The sequence below is a fragment of the Lolium rigidum genome, chromosome 2, assembly GCF_022539505.1.
Source record: "Lolium rigidum isolate FL_2022 chromosome 2, APGP_CSIRO_Lrig_0.1, whole genome shotgun sequence".
Classification (NCBI taxonomy): domain Eukaryota; kingdom Viridiplantae; phylum Streptophyta; class Magnoliopsida; order Poales; family Poaceae; genus Lolium; species Lolium rigidum.
Window position 1 is genome coordinate 258,131,035 of NC_061509.1, and position 14,646 is coordinate 258,145,680.

Consider the following 14,646-nt stretch of genomic DNA (forward strand, 5'->3'; position numbering starts at 1 on the left):
GCGGCTTTGATGGCGGCACGCCACCTACAATGTCCACTTGGCGGACTCAGAAATTGGCAGAGGACCTCAAGACTGGCAAGGTAGCTTGGTATATTTTTTTTTGGTGATTTGGATATATTTTTCTTAGAAGATTAAATATTTACATATGTGTCCTCATTGGTACATTGCATTCAAGGGCTCTTCTGATTAAAAGATTATACCGACCACACTTAGCAGTACGGTACGATGAATGTGAAATGTGAGGATGTTGTCCAAGGTAGTTTTTTCCTGCAGTGAATCACAATTATAAATAAGATGTGGTGTGGCAAGGCGCACATATTGTTCTAGCACATGTTCAGTCACGAAGGAAAGCCCAGGGCCCTCGTGCAGTCCCAATCCTGAAAACAAAAGTACATAAACTGTAAATATAAAATTGAACTCAAGCAATAGATTCATAGAAAAAAGGCAATATATTGTCTAATCAATTAGATATAAGTAAACTCCACCAAAGATATTATTTTACACCTTCATTTAGCACTGTGTAGTACATTCTAGAAAACTCCATTTAACAATTAACTAGTGAAGGGTATTTTTTGTTCTCTACGTCATAACAAATTTTATATAAGAAATTCTGAATTCTTTGATAATGGTACCTCAAGAATCCTGCAAACATGCGGAGGCACATGTAGATAGACAAAGCTATCCAAATTCCAATAAAACCACTGTAACTTGTGAGGGCGAGAATGCAAATGATACTGGCAATAGCCACGAGTATCTGAGGGATCCAGAATTCAATAGAATTCGTCAGAAGAGAAGGCTGGAAAACTAGAGCACAGATAAGCGAACTGCAGGATGTTTACTTGCCATTGAATAAGCAGCATATGCAAAATCTGATGCTCCATAATTGACACCATCAAAAACAAAAGCTAGAGTGTTGATTGGTTGGGTGAGAGCAACAAACTGCACATACAAAATAGAACCTTTTCGGTTAGAGAAATTGTCTTAAAGTGATTAAACTACGAAAAGACTGTAATGCTGCCTAGTATGAACTGCAAGAAAATCATGAAAATGTAACTATAGAATTTCAAGACTCAGAGTTACAGTAGTCTTAGGATTTAGCATGTAACTATACCGGTGTTGCTACGTAAATATGATGCAGGACATCCTGGTTTTCCGTAAATAATCTTGAACCAACACGAAGGCCAACTCCAAGAAGTATGCTCAGGAGAACTCCCAAAATCATTCCAAGCTACAAAATAAGCTTTCATTCAACGATACAAAAAAAATCTACAAAAGTAATGCACATTTCTAGATACACGTAAAAAATCATACCTGCAATACGCGGGAAGCTGTGGCCGTGGCCTTCGATTGATCTCTACGAGCAAATGCACTTGCAAGTATAGCCTGTGAAAGTGGTTGACTGTAATACACAATATGAATGAAACAAAGAGCTATGCACATTTCTGGATGCGTATGCGTTATGGTCAGCGTTGACCACCAAGAAAGATGACTACTAACGTGCGCATTGCATCCTAAAATTAAAGTTCCACAAAGTAAAATAGATTACAGTGAAAAATGATGACATGCTATTTGATATAGCTAGTATGTGTTATGGTGATGAATGTCTAGCCAGTCATTAATCGAATAAAAGAAGATAATAGTTCCCTAACCTGTGCCGCAAAAGCCAATCCATCTGCAAGAAGGGAAGATGCCAACCAAATCTGCAAACATATCTGGAATGCAGCCATTTCAGTTGAACCTTGTCGTGCAGCCATTGATGCAGATAGGGTCACACAGCATGTTGCCGCAATAACTCTGGCAAGCAAAAGAAAACCTGAAGATTGCAAGAGTAAAGATATTTACATAAACCTAAAGGCTTAAGTATAGTGGTTAAAAAGGTATGAAAAAGTATCAAAGGCAACAATATAGGTCAAATATAGACAACATTAATAACTATTCAATTCGACTTGCAACACAAATCCATGAAGATAAAGTTATCCTTACGATACGAACATATATGGGGAAAAAATTCATGTATGATCTTCGCCAAACAAGAAGTTCACAATGATCTATGGAGTAGAAAACTCTTTACTAGATGAACGGTCCATTCTAGGTGGAAAATCCAGCGTAGGCTACATAGTTTTTGAAGTTTGTGTCACACGTCCGTTTGCTCTGATATATTTGGATGACTTTGTAATAAATATTTGGTCGTGTGCACCTATGGTACATACATCATGAGAGACACTCACTTCCATTATCTAAAAGAAAAGGTAGATATGGTACAAGTGTTTATCCCAAATAGGAAACGGGGTCCCAAAAAAGTTCTTACTTACAATGTATCATCACTCCAAAAGACGTCCTAGAGAGTACAATCAAGCTTCTTTTTCAGCCTATGACTATATTCTTCATGAATAGTTTCACAGTACAACTTTATACTTACTTACTTACATTCATACAAAGATTAACGATTGTTGTTGCTGATTAAAGAATGTGAAAAAAGTCCGAAATGGAAACACAAGAAGTAGAAATATTTTACCATTTTGAAGGAACCGACCAATCTGCAAATGTTTCAAGCTAGGTGGCAATAGTTCAACGTGCAGTCGTAATTTCCATAAGAGTATGGCTGCAATGAAGTATCTGCAGAAGATCCACTATGCACTATCACAAGAGATATATAGATAATAATTTCATAATTTGGGATAAAATGCAAATCTTCTTATTTGTGAAAAAATGGTATCTAACAAAAAGATAAAGGATGGTACTACATACTGTGATATAACATGAGCAACAGCTGCTCCACTTACACCATACTGGAACACAAACATAAATATCGGATCCAAAACAATGTTTATCGCATCTCCAGCCACTGATGATCATAAAAAAACAGTTAAACTGTGTTAGGCGTGGAAGAAATTCTTCCTAGGGAATCTGACCATTAATCAAGTTACATTTCGTATCTAAATTAAAAAGGTGTTATTTTGATTACTAGTAGATGTGTTCTAATGGACTGCTTATATACTCATTATTTTTGAAATTTGTTTAGTGATAAAGCTCTTGCTCATCACTTACTCCCTTCATTCTCTTTCACATGTAACTTCCCAAGTGTAGACTCAAAAATTTAAAACTGCATATATTGATAGACATTTAGATCTGTCACATGGAAGTTAGACTGATAGAATAATAAGAAGAAAATTACTATATGATTATAATTGGAATAAGCTTCACCAAGATACTCACTCCATCTAGAAAGGATGTCGAAGATTTTTCTAAATTCTAATGTATCTAGATAATAAATCATTTTCTTGACGTGGGAGTATTAAACTTTTTTTATAGATTAGTTAAAACCAAGTTATTTTTCTGAACGAGAGGTGAAAAGAGAATGAACACAGTACTATCCAAGCAAAGAAAATACTATTATACCAGTTGCATACAAAGGAGTCTTTGTATCTTTAAGTCCACGGAATACCCCTTGTGTTGCCAGAGATAGAAGAACAGCAGGAGCACCTAGAGATCTGAGTACCAAGTACTGGAGAGCAGGCTTCAACATCCCCGAATCCTATTTGAAAAATTACAGTTTGGTTATTAAATTTAAATTTATCCTAATGAAAAATAAACCAAGAATTATTTGCAAAAAAGAATTCAAATGAAAAGTTCGAGTCTTTCAAGTCCAACTAATTTATAGCGATAATTTATACAATACAAGGATGAAGTGCCAGGACCATTTATGTTTCCATAGATATGTTTTGATTCAATATTTTAATCTCAAAAGCTTAAGTATGCCATTATCCAACTATTAATAATTAATTTAACCTTCCAACTGTTGAAAAATAAGCAACTTTACAGTAGTGTTCCAATTATCTGATTTTGACGAAGGGCACTCAACTTTTTTTAAAAAATGCAAGTTAAAGCTGAAGTATGTAATATTAATGTTGGAGCTAAAATATTTTAGCTAATTACAGCAATAAATAGAAAAAGAGTATGAAGGAACATTTTACCGCTTTCACGCCCATGAAGCCTAGGATAGGTTTTGCAAATGAAACAAGCAGTACAGTTTGAACAAGGCCAAGCACCCCACCAAGTAGTAATGCTGTAGAAACCGATGGAATATTTTTCCTTTTAAGGTCAATTTGGATCTCCCCTGTGTCAGTTTGCAAAGACGACTTGCCGGAAGTAGCACTTGTATCTGGTAATAAATCCCATTATCAAATAAAGACATATCGCTTAACCTTATACTTGCTCTGTTTTTAATAACCAGGGGCTCTTGGTTTAGTCAAAATCAATCTTTGTAGAGATTGATCAGGTGTATAGGCCCGAATGGTTTGACTAAACTCAGAATGAGGGGTATCTAAAAAACGCGGGGAGTAATAACTTTATAAGAGAAGAAGCACAAAAGTGTACCTTGGCGGGGAATGAGTTCATCCATTTCGCTATCTGGTTCATTCTCACCGCCTATTTCATCTTTGTATCTGTCACAGGAAGTAGCATCTTCCTCCGCAACAAATGATGTCGTGACGCTTACAAGCGGGAATATTGCGATCCTCGATACTTGATTGAACACGGCAATGGATACACCTACGGCTGCAAGCTCTACTGGGCCTGCTTGTTACGAAACAAATCACAGCAAACAAAGTACTATTATAAAAAATGAGGTACTATTACAATAAGAAAGTTTATTAGGGCATCAGGGCAGTGAGAAATTGTTTCGAAAAGTCCAAAAGAGAAGAAGATCGAGCGATGATGTGACTGCAATATTAAGTTCACAAAGTATATAATTTTCGATTGAATAGCAGTGATTTTCAGCATATGTTACACAATAAGCTTATATAGTGCAGAAACAAAGCTTAGAAGATGCACAAAGAAAAACTCCAATTCTGAATGGAGCAGGTTAGAAGAAGATGGAAAGCAGGGGACGAAGACAGCATCACCTGCACGGGAAGGGGCAAGGAAATTGTGACAAGAGGAGGGGGAAGCAAGAAAGCAAGCAAACCTATGTGGCCAATGAAGGCGGTGTCGACGAGGGAAGCGAGTGGGTCTGCGAGGAGCGCGAGCGCGCCCGGCACGGCGATCCCCATGATCTCCTTCCCGAGGTCGTCCCGCCTGAACGCGAGCCTGCACGACGAACCAAAGGAAGACGAAAGGTTAAAAACAGGGCGAGGGAGAGGACGGGTCCTCTGGCTGGCTGATCGACGATTGCCTACCTCGCGCCATGGAAGAATACGCTGAGCGGGTGGCGTCCGCCGCCGTCCATGGCGCCTGCCCTCCCCGGCCGCGGAAGGAAGGAGACGGACAGACAGCGGCAGAGGGCGCGCGCGCGCAGGCGTCAGGTCATGGACGGCCGAGCGTGGTGCAGCAGCACCAGCCGTGCCTTGGAATGGAATGGCATTGGGTTCGCGTGGGTGGAACGCATAATCAGTCGTGGAATACGGAGCGGAAAGCGCCGCGCTCGGTTGGCGCCCGCGGCCGGAGCAGGTGCCGTGCGGACATGGGACGGGGCGTGGCTGGGTCGTGGGTGGGGTAGCACGGTCAGAGGAGTGGCCGGTGGGCCCACGCTCTTCTCTTCCGGAACTGAGGCCGTCAGCATGCATTTCATGGCTTTGTTGAGGAATCACATGTGGCTGCACCATAATATTTAGGACAATTAGTTTATTTTTCTTTTTATATCCTAAGAGCATCTCCAGCCGCGTCCCCCAAACCGTCCCCCATAGCGCGCCGGATTGAGCGTTTGGGGGACGTATTTCGTTGGTGCCGCGTTTGGGGGACGTGGCTCCCCTGTCGCGTCCCCCAAACGCCGCCCCAAATATTAAAAATAATTTAAATAGATAAAATAAAACTCTTTACTAATATTCAAATCGGTTCAACATAAACAAAATACATATAAAACTTCAAAAAAACATGTTTATTCAGTTGGTTCTCCTTTAAATTCAGTTTCTGCCCTAGGCCAATGTAATAAGGTAGCGGACGTTCTCGCCGCTTATGGTGCAAGGCTGTGTGTGATGCATCCCAAGCCGTATGGCCGGATCATGCTACAACTTTTGCACAACTTGTTGTTGCCAGCGATGTAGCTGAGCATGTTGAGTAATGGAAAGCTTTTTAGTTAAAATAAACTTGATACATACATTGTGTGGTTTCATGGGCATAATCTCACCGAGTGGGCTCAAAGTATATTTCCATCAAACAGATGAACAAATCCCAACCTTCATACATGCGCCTCAGCCTATCCCGTCGAAATACCTGAGAAACCCACTTTATTATCACCCCTATGATTGTGTGATGGTCGATACAATCAAGGCAACCTTCGATGATAGCGATTATATATGCTCTCACGGTATAAGGAGTAGTGATTAGGTATGTCCATCATATCATTATCGCAATAATCTTAGTGATTTAACCGTGTTGCAATACTTATATTAGGTATGTACATCATATCATTCATCCAATGATATGATCCCATTGCCAATTCACATAAATGGCCATGATCGGTAGTTTAAGCTGGGGGAAACAGAAGCGGCGGATGAGCTTCATCGAGTAGTTTTCACTCGGTTAATGCTCGAATTTAGCAGGTGATTTCAAGAGTATTAAATCCCTGACGCACATTCCTGGTGAGGAGTAAAAACACTGGCCGTGGCGGAGGAAGACGAACAGAGTTTCAGTGTTTGCTTCCTTTTTTTAGAAGATGAACGTGGAGCACATTGAGTTAGTCAAGTTTGCGAGCTGATGAAAGTTTCTTGTAGCCAATTTGCGAGTAGACGAAGCCCATGTCTTCCAACCCATATCATTCTTATACGTGTCTTCCAGCCCACATCGGTCTGAAGCAAGGAACGATGGTGTGCATAACCGGGTGGGACAAATAGGAGCTGACGTGGCTTCACAAGAAAGCATGAAAATTAGGTAGTGGGGGTTTCCTATTTAGAGATAAAAGATCCCAATGCATAGGAAGAAAGTTAGATTGCATATTTTATGTTGTGTACTGATGTGCTTTAAAGTGTTGAAGATATTTATTGGTATGATCACATCATGGACCCTGACATTTTATTGGTATATGTTATTTCTAATAAGAAGGATATAATCAGAAAGCATCACTCCTACAAGATCATTACTCCTACATAAACCAAGTAAGTAAGCTTAGCTATATGGCTATAAAGAAAGAGTTTTATGGGAGCCAAACCGAGATGTTTTTATTTGATTTTTCTTGATGCTTTTATTTTATTCTCTGGTTTTTAAGCTAAGTACCAAATTTTTACCCATTTGGATGATATGAGTTGCAAAATAAAATAAGAGTTGCTGATTTCTGCGTTGCATTTTTTAGTGCAGGATTTTTATAATTTTTTGGTAACTCCTAAAATCTTGATAAATTCAAAGTAGCTGAAACTTTTCATCCTCTATATGCACGTAAATTGGCTAAAATTCCTGACATGTCTAAGTGGTCGAAAAAAATACAGTTTTGCTGCAGCAAAAAATCTGGACAGATTATGTTTCTTAATGTTAGATCAGTTCTTTTGAGTATTGAAATGATTTTTTCTTGAAACTTTTGATATGTTAGAATGAGTAGGACATTATGATCTCTCTGTTTCATGAAGATATAATTTTATTTGTGAATCAAATATAAGCAAGCATGATATCTTGTACCACTAATGTTACCCTATAGAAAAAATAGGAATAAAGTTTTGTGTTAAAGTTTTTTTACAAGGAATGGAAGAATGATGACCTTCAAGAACACAGGGTCGTTCAAGCATGTTTTCGCTGAAGTATTATTTCCGGTTTTTATATTGTGTCCCAACGAGGAACGTATGAGGATGTTTATCTGCGGTGTTTCTGTCGCACCCAAGGTGTCACAAGTGTTAGGTGAATTGATTGTAAGAATTGAAATGGGAAATGGTGAATGTAAATAAGAAAATTTGAAGTGTTGAAAGTGCAATAAAGTAAAGTGCATAAAAGTAAACATCTATTGAGAAGTAAATGAGTTTCTTCAGATGGAAAGGTACGCGCGGGGGATTTCAGTTCATGGTGATAGTGAATGTGCCTGGTGGAGTAAATGTGATTACTGAATATGATTCTTCCTATTTATATCTAAGAAGGAAAGCGACCCAAAAGAGAGGAAGGATCCTCTTGGTAGATTTCATCTTTCTCCAATGATCCTTCTGCCTGTTATCAAAGCCATGGTTAGCGCATCTATTAAGGTGGTTAAACCAGATCAAAGCTTTAAGCTTGGTGGTTCCTAGTGATTTCTCGAGTATTGCTAGATCCTCTTTGATATCGGTCGTATCACTCGAGGGTCGCTGATTCACTAGCAAACAAGTTCATGTCTATGAGTTCTTAAGATCATGTTATCTGGGCCCTTGAATTAGATAACAACATTAGGTTCACATAGGCATTCATGCTCATATATAATCATCTTAAACATAAAATCACAAATGTATGAAATAAAATTGGCACATCGCACATCTCATCAATGCTCTACATCTCCCACGCCAATGGGATGTACACACACATAAGAGCAGAATAACATAATGACATCATAGCAATGTAAATAGAGTTCATCTCGATATTACCGTGGCAAGCCACAACAGTTGAAAATCAAATCAAATACATACCAAGATGGAATATATGTTTCAATCCCTAATCTTACAAGTATGAATCTCTCCCTTAGTACAAGTGGGGTGTGATGGATGAGGTGGTGATCTAGATGAGATTGATCTTCGCTGGAGTCGATGATGGTCTTCTCCCTCTTCAGATCTGATCTCCTCTGTTCTGGGGCGAATGGTGGCTGCTGTGTTGTGTTTCTGATGTTGTTTCCTTTACAAAAAAGGCTAGCCATGATATGGGAAAGGCGGCGGAGCATAGTACAGGCGGGCGGTATGGTCGGCCCCGCCCATACGGGTGCCCATTAAACTATGAGTTGCGCTTGGATGGAATTGGCCTTTAAAGGAAAAATCTTTATTTCGTTGCAGTCAACTCATAAATGTCCTTGGATCCTCCGTAAATGATGATTTTCTGAAATACATAAATAAAAACAAGGTTTCGCCTGGATTACGATATTAACATTATTTGAAACGCGAAATCCAACGAAAACCCAATAAAACCGAGTGATAGATGGTGAGGAATCCATAGTAAAAAGCATCGAAATTGGAGCTATCAACATACCCAAGCTTAGCCGTTACTCACCCTCGAGTGACAAAGTGATAAAACAACAATAGCAAGAAATAAAATTGAGTAGATGAGCTCACAAATCCGAAGTGATATCAAATTCATCTCCAAAAGCCTTGCAACTTCAAACATGATAATAAGATATTCTATTGGTTGCACCTAATGTCGCGTCCTAACCACGTGTAGTTTGCCAATCAAAATAAATTCTAAACCCATGGATAGTGCTAAGAGTTTGACTAGGTTCACGAATACATTGTTTTGGTTCCTCTCTTCTTATCGAGAGAAAATAGATATTTTAATCAATGAATGCTTTGGTCAAATTAAGGGTGCATGATGAGTGCATTTTGAACATGTTTTTTTGCATCATTATTTCATCAAGATATCATCGAGTAGTGGTAGTATTTTTGTATTTCACCACACTACCATGCCATTTTATGCTTGTCTACATAGGATCTCAAAATAATAAGTCAATAATAAAATATCAATAAAAATGTCATATTCTAGCATTTTGACGTGATAGAAATCATTTTTGCACTTAATAATGCATCTGGGCGAAAGGACAATGTGAGGACAACTTCAAGGAGCTTTAACGGGCATCGGTATGGGCAGGGCCCACCCGTACCGTCCGCCTGTACCGCCTGCTAGAAGCACCGTCTCGTCAAATACTTTTACCTCCAGCAGACGGATCTAAGATCCAAGTACGTACGCTACCAGAAACACCAGAACACCATCCCAGAAGAAATCTGAAGAGAGAGCAAGAAGGGACCTCATCCACAGCGCTACCCGGATCACTGGAGGACAATGCATCATCACCTTCATCATCATCCACAACAAATCATCATCTCCATTCTCTGCATCACATTAGATTGTAATTTCAGTTACTTTTGTGGGTTTGTACTTTGATTCTTACCATTGTCCTTTTATCCATACTTAAGTTGATGGTGATGTTCTTCATTGTCTCTATGTGTGAGTAGTTCATCCCGTTCTTGGGGGGAGATGGATAAACCCTAGTAGAATCATTATACTATGAATTAAGATGATTTATACCTTTGCACGATGATGTGTGTTAGTTTTCTCTTGTGATGTTGCATGATGTCGACCATGTAATATTTTCCTAAGAGTCACATGAGGGAACTACCGTAGGAAGTTCGGTAGTGTATACGGAGGGAAGTGACATCCCGTGATTGGTCCACTATTGTATGGAAGAGAGGGATAAAAAAAACTCGCAAACTTAACAAATAACCATGGGGACTACCCCTTAATTGTAATGGATCAATAGGTGGCTTGCCGAAGGTCGTTGCAGTGGTTATTGAGGGATATGTTATGAGGTACATATTCCAACTCGAGCCTTTCCCACATACAACAAGGGCTAAGATATGAGTTATCTAGTTTGTGTCTTAGTTAATACTAGCGGTGGAACCACCAACTCCCGACAACATTTTAAGTCTTATCACAGTCCAAGCATAATCTTTAGTCACATTTACATTTCTCAATTTCAGTTATTTATCTAATAAAAACATCTTGCAGACCTTTTTAACTTTTAATCATTCGCTTGAAATCTGAGATAACTTTAAGTAATTTTAGATAAATAGTAACAAGGGGTATTCAGATCACTATTAGTAGATCCTCATGGTTCGATACTTTTATTTTGAAACTAGTTACAACTGATATGTGTTCTTGCAGCCATCAAGCTATTTTCTAGCGCCGTTGTCGGGGAGCTCAACGCTTTTGGGTTTGCTTTTAGTTGATAATTTATTTACTATTCTACTTTAGTTGTTTTTGAGATACAGCTGAAACCATGGAGGATTACCAACGCGAGGTAGAACTCTAGCCCTCATATGGAAGCTTTTATTAAATCTGACATACTCATCAATCTGAGAGGGTATGATATTCATCCCATACTATTAGACTTACTGCAATCCAAGATGTTTGCAGGAGACGACACTGTAGATCCATATGGACATATTGAATATTTTAAAGATGATTTTGCAACTTTCACTTTAAACATCTTTTCGGAAGATGAAGTTAAGTTTAAACTCTTTGGATAAATTCTTACTGATAAAGCTTGAACTTGGTATAATAATCATCTCTTTTCATATTTTTCTGAATGGAGAACATTGTCTACTAAATTCCTTGAGACATTTTTTTCCAGATTCCATGTCTCTAGGAGCAAGGCGGATGATGACAAACTTGAAATGTTTATATTATGAGAGCTTGTACGAAATCTATTCAGGATTCAAGGAAATTCTTAGAAAATTTCCTCATCATGATTTCACACCTTGGTTAATCATACATACTTTATATGCACATACTTTATATGCGGGAGTTAATTTGGAGAATAGAGATCTATTGGATTTACTTACTGATGGATCGTTTACTGACTATGGAGTTCATAAGGCTTGTGACTTATTAGGAACCATACACAAAGATAAGATTCTAAAAAAAGTGAAGAACCTGATTCAAAATCTCTAGTAGAGTTAGAATATATTAAATTTTATGCAGTCTAGAAAGGTTGTTGAATCACTTGTTGATAACAAACTTCAGCCTAATGATAGTGTTGAAATTATTAAGAATTATGCTAAACATTTACAACTCCCAAATGATTGGAAATATTATGAACCTTTCTGCACTTTTTTTAATCACAAACTATACACCCAAACTACCAAAACTAGTACTTTTATATTATTGTTTTCCTGTCAATTATGTTAACCAATACCTTCAACTCCTTGTGGGTTCGATAACTGTTTTTTATTGAAAAGTACTACAATTGATCTCCTACACTTAGGAACCATCAATATTATGTACCATGTTCTTATGTATTGGTTCTGATCCAACTTGTATGCCAGAACGTGTGTGTTAGATGGAATAGCATGATTTTATTGATTGAATAGTGACAATAAATTCATGATCCATTATGACTTTGCCTTTTTCTTTTGCTATCTCCTAGGAATAAAGTGAATGCGTGTGATATGTTCGTCACGTGACAAAAGTGATGTTCTTGTTTGATCAAGGTAGCATATTTGATATTCAAACATCATGTCAAAGTACTTATGGCTATACTCTGTTAATTCTTAATACAAGATTGATTGAAGTTTTCCTATCTTGTGGAGTGTAGGAGAGATATGTTGCATCATCTCTATGTTAGGACGTGATGCCCATATGAATACTTATACTATACGTGCTAAAGTTATTTTCCTCATATCTCATTGATGAATTGCTATTGTCCACTACAACTTAAAAGAGGGAATAGTCAAGTGAACCCATGAACCCCGGTACAACTTTAATCATAAGAAACACCTTTTCATTACTTTTATCTTACATTTGATTTGCAACATTATTTTAATCCTAAAGTACAAAAATATTATCTTTCTATTTGCACACAAAACCCCAAAACAAACAAACCTTTACCGTTTTTATTTAGTTTAGTTTACTTGTTTAGTTTACTTTACTTTGGTTGATACTTTATTTACTTTTACTTACACGAAACCTTGTGCTTCACAACCACACGGTGGAGTTGGGGACACAAAGCTTTATTTTATTTTGCAGGATTGCTAGAAGAAGAGAGGGAGAGATAATTCTTTACTCCATTCCCCGAGAGTTCAATCATAACCTCGAGTCACCCTTGTGGGAAAAATAATCCGTTGACACAACACTCTGCACTTGGTGTCCCAACGTCATCAACTACACATGCAGGTAGGACTAAGAGAGGCGCGGTAGAAGTTAAGGTCGATAATGTCTTTCCTCTTATCGACGTGGAGTGGTCAGGCTCGAGCAGCATGGATGCAACCAGAGTGGTAGCTTTTGTCGTTGGTGTTGGTATTGTTGTGGATGGTGGCATGTCAAGGCATCTCTAGCTTGGCGCCCAAAATGGCGAGCCGTTCGATCTGTTTTGGTTCGGATAGGTTGTGGCACGGACATAATTTGGACTGTGGCTCAACCAACTCACCCTCAAATTCACAGTCTTGATCATAGATGTTGTCATCACGCTCCTCATGAACGATCATGTTGTGCATGATCACACATGCTGCCATCACCTCCCACATCCTCTCTGTGATCCAGGTTCTAGCAGGGTGTCAAATAATAGCCCACCTTGATTTAAGCACACAAATGCCTACCCCAAATCATTTCTCCCACCCTTTTGCTCTTTCGTAAACCTCTTACATTTCTCATCTTCAGGGTTGCAGACTGTCTTGATAAAGGTCAACCAGGAAGCATAGATACCATTAGCTAGATAATAGCCCTTGTCATAATGATTAACATTAATCCTATAGAAAACCTCATGAGTGGAGCATTCTACAAGCCTACCAAATATTAGTGAGCATTGGAGCACACATTGATATCATTGTTAGATCCTGCCATGCTGAATAAGGAGTGTAAAATCCATATATTAGGGTTGTAGACTGTCTTGAAAAAGGTCGATCAGGAAGGATAGATGAAATCAACTAAATAATAGCCCTTGTCATAATGATCACCATTGATCTCATAGGCAACCTGGGGACCGGAGCATTTTGCAAGCCTATCAAATACCAGTGAGCATTGGAGCACATTGATAACATTGTTATATCATACCATGCTGAAGAAGGAGTGTCAAATCCGTAGGTCATTGGACACAATTGCCTCCAGTATTACCTTGCACCCCACCGTCCGCATGCCCTTTGAACCGTCCTTGCCAACCAAAAGGATACTACATCCATTTCAAGGAATAAGGCGTCCTTGTTTTTCGTGCTTTTTGTTTGACTGAGAATTACCTAAAATATATAAAGATTGTTTTTATGAAATTAGCATCATCAGAAAGTGATTTTCAATATGAATCCATCGATACTAATTACATACAATATAATTAAGATTTTGTTGCTCAATTTTTCTGGTCAAAGTTTGTCTTGGAATACGTGTGCGCCTTGTTCCTTGAAATGAAGATAGTAGTTCTTACACTGCTAATGCATGTAGTCTATGTTGCCCAACATCCTAGGAAACCCGCTCTTTTCGTTGATTGACAAGAGTCGAGCAACGTCTTTGGTGTTTGGCTCTCTCAGACAAACTTTGGAAAACATCACAATAATTGCGCTGCAAACATGTACAAGGCCTCAATGCATGTGGACTCCCTCACGCGCAAGTACTCATCGACGAGATCACATGTACTCCATATGCAAGCCACAAATGGCTACCAAACATTTTTGGTAAGAGGAAAAGCCAACCTTACCGGTAGCATCAAGCTTGGCCTCAAAGTAATCATTATATTACCTCATGCCATTAAGAATATTTAGGAACAACTTTCCGGACATCCGATAGAGGCATCGGAATGTTTCAACATCGTACACCGGATCAGTTTTGTGGAAGTAATCCCTTAAAAGACATTCATGGCCACCTAATTGAGCACGGTCGGTGTTGATCTTGCGCTTCACCGACGAGCCACCCATGTGCTTCGGCAGCAGATAATGGTTGTGCGCCATGCTTGCATCAGTAAGAAAAAGTTCGAACTCACCGTCGGACTCCTCATCTGTCGATGATTAGATGAAATTTTTG

The 14,646-nt window shown here is 38.7% G+C and overlaps 1 protein-coding gene across 2 annotated transcripts; it reads right to left on the reverse strand.

Moving 5' to 3' along the window:
• Positions 1–226: 226 nt before the first annotated feature.
• On the reverse strand, positions 227–5,267 carry LOC124688629 (protein DETOXIFICATION 42-like). 2 transcript variants are annotated; one of them, XM_047222283.1, is made up of 11 exons: positions 5,178–5,267; positions 4,967–5,088; positions 4,378–4,575; positions 3,975–4,162; positions 3,400–3,535; positions 2,749–2,845; positions 2,516–2,616; positions 1,650–1,813; positions 1,312–1,383; positions 1,112–1,228; positions 227–377 (listed from the first exon to the last, which is right to left on the reverse strand). In XM_047222283.1, exons 1-11 carry the CDS (start codon positions 5,225–5,227, stop codon positions 339–341), a joined length of 1,284 nt encoding a protein of 427 aa, XP_047078239.1. In that variant the 5' UTR covers positions 5,228–5,267; the 3' UTR covers positions 227–338. The 2 variants fall into 2 exon arrangements, with proteins under 2 accessions (XP_047078239.1, XP_047078238.1); XM_047222282.1 differs by lacking the exon at positions 227–377 and adding an exon at positions 768–939 and having other exon boundaries at positions 5,178–5,266.
• Positions 5,268–14,646: the final 9,379 nt, after the last annotated feature.

Bases quoted from the DNA above. Each gene is read 5' to 3' on its own strand.
- LOC124688629 (XM_047222282.1), bottom strand. From the start codon at position 5,227: ATGGACGGCGGCGGACGCCACCCGCTCAGCGTATTCTTCCATGGCGCG. The intron at 3,536-3,974 runs GTAAAATGTTCC...TTTTTCAAATAG, and splicing joins GCTTCATGGGCGTGAAAGCG to GATTCGGGGATGTTGAAGCC. The intron at 1,384-1,649 runs GTTAGGGAACTA...CCACTTTCACAG, and splicing joins GATTGGCTTTTGCGGCACAG to GCTATACTTGCAAGTGCATT.